Raw genomic sequence first — 9692 nt, forward strand, 5'->3', positions numbered from 1 at the left:
CACACCAACAATACTTTCAGAACAACTCCATTTACCGGTCCAAACTACGTGAGCCAATGCAAAAAACAAACAAAACAAGATAAAACAAAAGGGAAGTTCAGGTTCTTAATTCACCATAAGCAAAACGTCCTCCCCATACCAATACAGGTACTGTAGCAATCATTGCAAAAATGCTCCCTCCCTGGTGAATACAAGGATAAAGACTCAAAGACAGAGACAGAGCTTTCCCCCACCTAGATAACACCCTAGTCTTCATGTGTCCTACTGGCAGGTACAGGTATTTATGCACTTGAGCCCGATGGGTAGATTGGGCAACCATAAAATGGCAACCCTCTCAAAGCCATGGATGTGCTCACAGGGCCGCACGGAAGAGACACAAAAATAACAGTTTAGCAACAATAAACAAATGAGTCCCCCCAACGAGGCCCCATTTCTTTAACCCATCAGGGAAAAGCTCCACACTTCCTTGCACCACGTATCAAAATACCTCCCTCTTCATGAAACTAGAAACTAATTTTCTCAAAATTAGAATATCAACCAATAACCAAACCAGTTAGGCTATACACTGAATTTATCTTAACTGCATCTGTATCTCCCATTATTTTAGCACTTAACAGGTAGTACTGGTACTCACCACTGGAGAACGTACTACACCTGCAAGGCCCAAATTCCTGGACTGAAAGACGACCAAACCAAAGTGCAAACGACCAATTTTCAAACATTTTAGGAATCCATTTTGTCCTACCAACTTAGGCGAGCTCCCATGTTACAATCTGACTCATGATTGCAACAAAAGGGAGACACAGGCACAGTTAAAAGTGTATAAAAATATATTTATTTAAAGGTTAACTAACTCAATCACAACATGTCAGTAAATATGAATGATCATCAGTGTGTAAGCAGTGCATGTGTGCGAGTGTATGTGCAGTGGGAATGTTGTAAGGTGTAAACCAAGGAACACAAACAAACAAACCAGTAGAGAGGAGAAAAGACTCAGGAGTGAAGGCAGATTGACACTTATATAGGCGTGGGACAGACCAGACTCAGGTGTGGTCCAATCTCACTGACGATCCAACTCCACCCTGCCAATCAGCCCTCACAGCGGCCATGTTAGGCGGGGTAGGAGAGGGTCGTCACAGCTCATAGACCTTTCAAATGATGTCATTTTCGACAATAATTGAACATACGCCCTTTGCACTCCAAGCCCTGACTATGCATCGTTGTCATCATGTTTACATGGCATGTCATAGGCAAAAAGTAATATTTCAGAAACAATTCTCCAAATCTAAAAAAGCAACACGTTACGAACGTGTTGATCTGCTATTTCCACTATTAAGTAGAGCTTAGGTGGTTCATTCATAATGAACTATAACGCCTATTATGAATAGGGATTCTATAGGATTCATGTGGTTAACCTATTCTGACCTGAGATCAGATTCATACGAGGTTTTCCACTGGACACACACTGGTCTGATTAACCCATTCTGACCTGAGATCAGATTCTAAAAAGGTCAGTCGCTCTTTGATTTTTCAAAAATAGCAGACCTACAAGCTCGTATCGCGCCACTCGGTGGCGCGATATGAGCTTGTAGATCTGCTATTTTTCAATAGATAAAGCATAACATGATGCTGACACCAAAATGGGTGCCCGGTCAGAATGGGTTAAAAACAAATCAGACCCGTCTGAAATGAGTGGTGCTGTGTGTTTGTGTGTGTCTGTGTGCATGTTGCAGTGGTCAACAGTGACACTTGGTGGTCCACCAATGATATTGCCATAGGTTACCAATATAGACATACATACATGGGGACGGACAGACGGACGGACATAGTTGGCTAGCACCACTCAAAAAAGAACACATTCTACACGATTAACAGGACATCAAAATACACACCTTACAAATTCACAAATTAGACGGTGAACATGATTTCTCTTTTATTCCAGTTGATTCTTTGTCATAAATGTACATCTTTCCTGGCTTTAGTTCTTAGGTAAAAATACAAAATGAAAGAAAAAAAAAAACTTAAATCTAAATAACATCCAGCTTCAAAACAAAGACAAATACTATCTACTTTGTACCAGAACTAATCAGTGATCAGGCCGACCCGGCAACACAACCAACACTGACCCAAGTAATGGCAAGGCTTTAGATTTTTTTTATCGACAACACAAATCTGATCTAGCTATAAGTTATGCTGAATTAACTAAATGCTATCGACAACTGAACCAACCACATTTTTGTCATAATAGGTCAAGTCTCAATGTCAATATGAAGGCAGTTCTTCGCGGACACACACACACACACACACACACACACACACACACACACACACACACACACACACACACGTCAAACGTTAAGCCAATTTTCTTCCTGTGAAAATATATCCCTTATATATCATAGTGTAGTAGTGTTAGTTGTGTCGAAGTGGTCTGATTTGATTAGATACAGCAGCATGAAGGCAACTGGAAAATAATAAAGTCATGATTGTTTATTGGCAACAGAACGCATGTATGCATGGATTCAACAGAACGCATGTATGCAATGGATTCTGGGAACTCAAGTTCACGACGACGACGACGACAACAGCAATAATAAACATCAGTAGTATATAAACGTGTCCAGTTTAACATTTCTCTGGTCTGAACACGTGTCCACAGAACCTCCTGCAACACATCCTAGAACACCACATTCTAGAACACAATAATAATTCATAACTACAACAACAGCACATTAAAGCAAAGTGCTGTAAAGTACAAGTCAAATATATATATACTGTATTGAAAGTTGGGGTGGTCATTCATATCAGGCGAGTCTACAGCACATTAGGAATATTCTTTTCATATTTAAAAAACAAACAAACATCTGTAATCATATTAATTTACCAATCAAGCAATAAAAACATCCCAAGTGCAAATCCATTATCCATATTAACATGATCAATATTTAGAACAATTTCAGGGTTGTCGAGATCAATAAATGGAGACTTTTAAAATAATTTCCTTTCTTTCCAAACTCTATTTACTTAGTGGCTCCATATTGGAGGCCATTTGGAGTTGGATCATTGGATTCCATAATCATTGGGGTCTACCTTCATTCATTATAATTTGTTAAACAACAACCATATTTGTCACTGATATCACTAAGTCACTAGGGGAGGGGAGAAAGGAACAGAAGAGAAATGAAGAGGAGACAAATAAAAAGATAGATGACAGACTCAGAGAAAGAGAGGAGAAAGAGATGACCAATGAGGAGGGAGAGGTGCATCAAGGGACGGAGATTTGGAAAGGGGATCCGGGGATGTGGTCGTCGCCCCACTTGACAGCCAGGATGTAATTGCCTCTCTCCTTCAGCACATAGCTGATGTTGTACTGCTGCCTGCCGGAATGTCTCACCAACACCTCCTCACACGGAACAACAGGACCCTGGACCCCTACCAACAACATGTTCTTACCTGGAGAGGAGAGGAGAGGAGAGGAGAGGAGAGGAGGGCAAGAGAAATACAAGGTTAGCGGTTGAGGAACAGGAGCGAGAGAGAGGCAGAGAGAGGAACAGGTCAATGATTTCTGTATTTCAACTAAATACATACCGTAGTTGTTTGTGTATTATTATCATTCTACGTATTATGAATTATTATGAATATCTCACCAGCCTTGCTGCAGTCCACAGTGAAGCTGCTCCTCTGACCAACGAAGGCCTTGCTGAGTCCTGGGCCTCGACTGACCACTTTGCTGGCGTCAGAGTAGCCCTGCCTGGGCAGGGCACTCTGGGAGAGACTGCTACTGCTGGAGGCCCTCAGCACGGGGTCCACTGTCAACGTTGAGGTCTCACTGGCATTGGTCACATTCACCAGCCGAGGACCTGATAGAGGAGGAATGTATGTGACTTTCACTGCATATTCAGTAAAATGATTCATTAGAGTAAATTAGATAACAATAGAATATAGTCGACAGAGCCACTGTGACATCAGCCAGGGCATGCAGTCGCAAGGTGTTCCTAACGCAAAATCAAATGGGTTTGGATCTGAGCGAAAGTCTCCTGAGGAGGCTCGTCTGAAGCCTGTCCTGGACAGGAGACTCGGGATGTAAAAACAGATGATGATGATGATGATGAGGATGATGATGATGATGATACATTTAAAAGAAATTTGAGCTTATAGATCGGCTACTTTAATTATTTTGTGTCCTTTTGACCACAGTGGAGGAGCCTACCTGTGACTTTAGCCTTGAATGGACTACCAGGGATGTGGTTGGGATGTGGAGGAGCCTATACCTGTGACTTTAGCCTTGAATGGACTACCAGGGATGTGGTTGGGATGTGGAGGAGCCTACCTGTGACTTTAGCCTTGAATGGACTACCAGGGATGTGGTTGGGAATGGGATGTGGAGGAGCCTACCTGTGACTTTGGCCTTGAATGGACTACCAGGGATGTGGTTGGGTCCTCCATACTTGACGCTGACGAGGTAGTTTCCAGGGGCCATGGGGGTGTAGTGAACCCTGTAACCCTCCGGGCACTCCTCACAGTCCATCTTCACCTTGGAGGGGCCCTCAATGGTCACAGCCACGGCCCCGGGCCCCGCCTTACTGCTGTTGATGGTGAACTCTGACTGGGTGCCTGGGAGGGGAAAACGTAGAGTCGTAGACCAAAGAAAGAAATAAAAGCACAAACACAACGTTTACTAAGGTTGAATCTTCTTTCCTGGTCCCCAGAGAGACATGGTACAGACGGTAGTAGGGTACCTGTCATTCCTCTCTCCAGTCCCGCTCCGTACGCTGTGACCAGACCGGCCTCTCCGGTCTGACCCGGTTCTCCCACTCTGACTTTAAAGGGACTTCCTGGGATGTGGTTGCCGTTGAACTTCACATCGATGGAGTGGAGACCGTTCTCGCGGGGAATGAACCTGATGGCATATTTATCTGAACAACAAGCAGGGGGAGGGGGGGGGGGCAGGAGGAGAGGTTTTAGTGTTTTTATACAGACCAGAAAAGGGACCGGCGTTCGCTCAAGTTTATTTCCCATCAGCCATTAATATTGGCAAACACTGCAACAGAACAGTTTTATATAGGTTGAAATAAAGAGGACGGGGAGCAGAATTATATTGTGTGTGGACAATCCACTTTTTTTCTTCATTTGATCATTTTTTGGGTACAGCACCGTATTGAAAAACTGGGATGTGCATATCGTTTTCCTTCTTTAAAAACACTGCAACAGGAAATAAACTTGGACACATTTAGAATGTTTATGTATGAGAGCAAAAAAAACATGTAGGCTAAAGAAATCAAATACCGGTATATACAATGTTCAATATACTGTACATAAGGTGCATGGATAAAATAATCGAATAAATTAAATAAAACAAAAGCAATGGATGAATTGCAATAAACTTCTGTCCAGTACAACAGTGACAGCAGACTCCTATCACACTATTGAATTATCTCCTTAATTAGCGAGCTAGCTGTAGTACCTTTGTCCAGTTCAGTGACGGCACATTCGTCCAGCGCTCCAGAGGGGCTGTGAACTTTGGCCTCCAGGTCACCTTGAGCTCCATTCAGTCGCACCGCAAAGGACGCTGGGTGGTTGACCTTTAACCCTGACTCCTACACAGATTAGTCACACAGGGAGCGTAAGCACGTCACACACAAACAAAGATGCATACAGACATGAATAGATTTACACAAACAGACTTCCAGTACATACTGTTCGCACACGTGTCACATACACTGCGTTCACACACACACACACACACACACACACACACACACACACACACACACACACACACACACACACACACACACACACACACATATATATTACATATAAAGGCGGGAAGAGACTGCAGGGGAGGGTGGAAGATATATTGTGCACACAAATTAACAAAACAAGGGATAAAACTAACCACAACTAGAAGAAATACCCTTCAGGCATTAGGGCCCTTCTTACCTGAAAGCCCCCCCAAACACACCTACGTAACATAACCCCCATCTTCCAAGCAGTTCCTACTACCCCTGTACCTCCATAGCACCAAGCCTTAGTCATTTGTCTCACCCACCTAACAACAGAGCCAACAATGTGATCAGCTCAGCACCTCACTGATGTGAAACCCAAGCTGCTCACATTCCACTCGCAGCCCCATTCATGCAAATGAGGGCATGTGTTCTCTGCAGCTTCCTGTAGATGGCGCTGCTGACCCGCTGCGTATTTATCTAGTCTAGTGTGTGAGTCTGAGCATAGACATGGTAATGCCCCGCCTGCCTCTGATTGGCCTACCGACACTGCCCGTCTCGAATGTCCTCTGCGAGGTTTAGTTACCCCGTGGTGGGAAATAATACAAAAGAATGAGAGCTTGGCACGCGCGACAGAATGCAGCCTTGTAACCAACTTGTACATTTTATTTTTGTAGAAGAGGCAAACTAATATTGTTTATGCCGTTTGCTTTGATTGAATAATTGATTGAACACAGGTGTATGATGTACGATGATTTGATTTGGGTGTGTACTTCTAAATAAAGTGTTAGTGTTGAATATCGTGTATTAATCTAATTATAGTAAACTAATACTATTATCCCATTCTGACCGGGCACCCATTTTAGTGTCAGCATTATGTTATGCTTTAGCTATTTAAAAATAGCAGATCTACAAGCTCATATCGCGCCACCGAGTGGCGCGATACGAGCTTGTAGGTCTGCTATTTTTGAAAAATCGAAGAGCGACTGACATTTTTAGAATCTGATCTCAGGTCAGAATGGGTTCATCAGACCAGTGTGTGTCCGGCGGAAACCTCGTATGAATCTGATCTCAGGTCAGAATGGGCTAGATATACGCTTATCCGCTAGTGGCCATAATCTGGGAATCCATTGACTATTTTTCATGCAAATTCTACAAATGTTCTACAAACTGAAAGGAGGCTATGGATTTCCACTCTGTACTTACCTGACCTCTCATTGGTGCAGCTCTGTACTTACCTGACCTCTCATTGGTGCAGCTCTGTACTTACCTGACCTCTCATTGGTGGAGCTCTGTACTTACCTGACCTCTCATTGGTGGAGCTCCAGCAGGCAGAGGCAGTCACACTCACAGTACTACCAGCTACAAGCACCCAACAAGCAGTGGTGGACAGTAACCTACAGTAGTACATTTTACTTAACCCATTCTGACCTGAGATCAGATTCATACGAGGTTTCCACTGGACACACACTGGGTCTGATTAACCCATTCTGACCTGAGATCAGATTCTAAAAAAATGTCAGTCGTTCTTCGATTTTTTCAAAAATAGCAGATCTACAAGCTCATATCGCGCCACTCGGTGGCGCGATATGAGCTTGTAGATCTGCTATTTTTCAATAGCTAAAGCATAACATGATGCCAACACCAAAATGGGTGCCCGGTCAGAATGGGTTAAGTACTGTACTTAAGATTTTCACTAATATTTATTTAGTTTTTGATCCCGAGTATCTGAAGTTTGATCCAAAGTACTGGGTTTGACTACTGTGTCCACCACTGCCAACAAGCTAAACTAAAGACAAGGACAAGTGTTGCTAAAGAGGGTCTGCCTCTCTCTGCTGTAGCTAGGCAACCAGTGAGCTGTGATCCATGTTGATGCTGTTAAAAGCTTTTAGGTGAAACAGAAGAGAAGCGCCCCTGACTCCACACAGGATGGACAGACACATGCACAGATAGACAGACAGACAGACAGTCACAAACAGGGCGCTGCTGTAGCAGACCATCCCCTAGCTCTGTAAGTGAAAAATAGATTTTGGTTCTAGGACTGGTTCCGTTCTAGATTCTTGGAACCTTTTGGTGCTTTCACGGAACTGGTCGGACATTTCTTTGGTTCCAGTTCCAAACCAAACAAATTAATTTTCAGTGGAAACACTATTAGGCACGAAACGATAACTGAACCGGTTCAACCCCCCCCCCGGGGCCTCAGAGTGTACAAATGGATCTGTGGATCCGTACAGGTCCATTTGGTTCTGTTTGACATACGGTGTCTGTCTGTGTTGTCTGACTGTCTTTCATGTCCAGTGGGACCAGCTGCATGAAGAATGTTTACACAGCTGGAGCCCCTGTGCAATGCAACGCAGTGTGTACGGGGCATCTCCTCGTGTCTCACCTGAAGGCCGGTAACAGTCAGGCGACGGGCATCGTTTTCGGGAGCGACCACGGGGACCAGATACGGACTGTCTGGGATGTGATGCTCATTAAACTTAACGGACACCTCATAATCACCTAGAGAGAGAGAGAGAGAGAGAGAGAGAGAGAGAGAGAGAGAGAGAGAGAGAGAGAGAGAGAGAGAGAGAGAGAAAGAGAGAGAGAAATAGAGAACGCAATGTGATAAGACTTCAAAATCAAATCAAATCAAATTTATTTATATAGCACATTTAAAAACAACTCTCATTGTACCAAAGTGCTTCACAAATGCAATACAATACAATATAATACAATACAGTGCAGAAGACGTCAATAATAAAACAGGCATATAGGACAGAATAATCTAAAAGGAAAGGTGCAGGATCATGTCGGTGATGCAAAGGCTTGTGAATATAAAAATGTTTTAAGTTGTGATTTAAAAGACTCAACGGAGGGCGCAGACCTAACGGCGAGGGGAATGCTGTTCCACAGAGTGTGGGGGCTGAGACAGAAATGGCGCGGTCGCCCCTGAGCCTCTTTTTTGAGTGCGGAACCCCTAAGAGACCCCCGTCTGCTGACCTGAGGGTCCTGGTAGAGGAGGGGGGGTAGGATAGGAGGTCGGTGATGTAGGAGGGGGCCAGCCCATTGAGGGCTTTGTACACAAACAGGAGGGTTTTGAACTGGATTCTGAACCGGACCGGCAGCCAGTGGAGAGAGGCCAGGACAGGGGCCATGTGGTCTCTCCTTCTGGTGCCGGTCAGGAGTCTGGCTGCTGCATTTTGGACAAGTTGAAGACGAGACAGGGATGACTGACTAATCCCAGTGTAGAGGCCATTACAGTAGTCAAAAGTCCCTTTTAATTCACTTATTTTGTTTGTTGATTCAGTTTAGGTACTGTTTAAGTACTTTAATTTTGAAATTGTACTCTGATTCACATTCCCTGTCAATCTGTAATGGGTTTGGATTGTGTCTATTATTGTTAGCTCGGCTACATTATAAATGAAGGGGGCTTTCTTTTATTATTGTCAACAACATCGCCTATGACATGCAGACACATAGTAAAGAGTGTGTGTGTGTGTGTGTGTGTGTGTGTGTGTGTGTGTGTGTGTGTGTGTGTGTGTGTGTGTGTGTGTGTGTGTGTGTGTGTTACCAGGTTCCTGTGCTACGTAGGAAACTCCACAGGATCCATCTTTTCTGTCTTCAAATGAGATCTCTGCCCTGCTGGGTCCTTCTACAGCCACAGACAGCCCCCCAGCCCCCGCCTCCCTGGTCCAGATACTGAACTCAGCTAGAGAGAGGCAAGAATCACAATCAGTCTTTATTGTCCCAGAGGGATATTCCATTTCACAAAGAACACATAACATGCAACACAACATGAAGACAATATACAGTATAGTCCCCATTAAAGCACACAAGCAGCAGCTTGTTTAGCACTGCAATGGCCGAGTGGACAAAACTCCTACTAAAACTAAGCCTTTCCCATCTGAAAGTTCTGTATTTTCGTCCAGGTGGCATGTTTGTAAAGTGATAGTTGAGGGGATCATTAGTGTCATTTATTATTGT

General features: G+C 43.9%; 1 protein-coding gene across 2 annotated transcripts in view; it reads right to left on the bottom strand.

Moving 5' to 3' along the window:
* Positions 1-1918: 1918 nt before the first annotated feature.
* Positions 1919-9692, bottom strand: part of flnba (filamin B a) — a 74158-nt gene continuing 66384 nt past the window's right edge. For both annotated transcript variants that reach the window (XM_083772027.1, XM_083772026.1), the window contains 7 exons: positions 9280-9417; positions 8113-8228; positions 5465-5597; positions 4740-4916; positions 4396-4614; positions 3648-3860; positions 1919-3453 (listed from right to left, as the gene is read on the bottom strand). In XM_083772027.1, coding sequence (XP_083628153.1) covers positions 3266-3453; positions 3648-3860; positions 4396-4614; positions 4740-4916; positions 5465-5597; positions 8113-8228; positions 9280-9417 — 1184 coding nt within the window. In that variant the 3' untranslated portion in view covers positions 1919-3265. The remainder of the gene's footprint in view (positions 3454-3647; positions 3861-4395; positions 4615-4739; positions 4917-5464; positions 5598-8112; positions 8229-9279; positions 9418-9692) is intronic.

This window comes from Protomyctophum parallelum (genome assembly GCF_964188405.1).
Source record: "Protomyctophum parallelum genome assembly, chromosome: 8".
Lineage (NCBI taxonomy): Eukaryota > Metazoa > Chordata > Actinopteri > Myctophiformes > Myctophidae > Protomyctophum > Protomyctophum parallelum.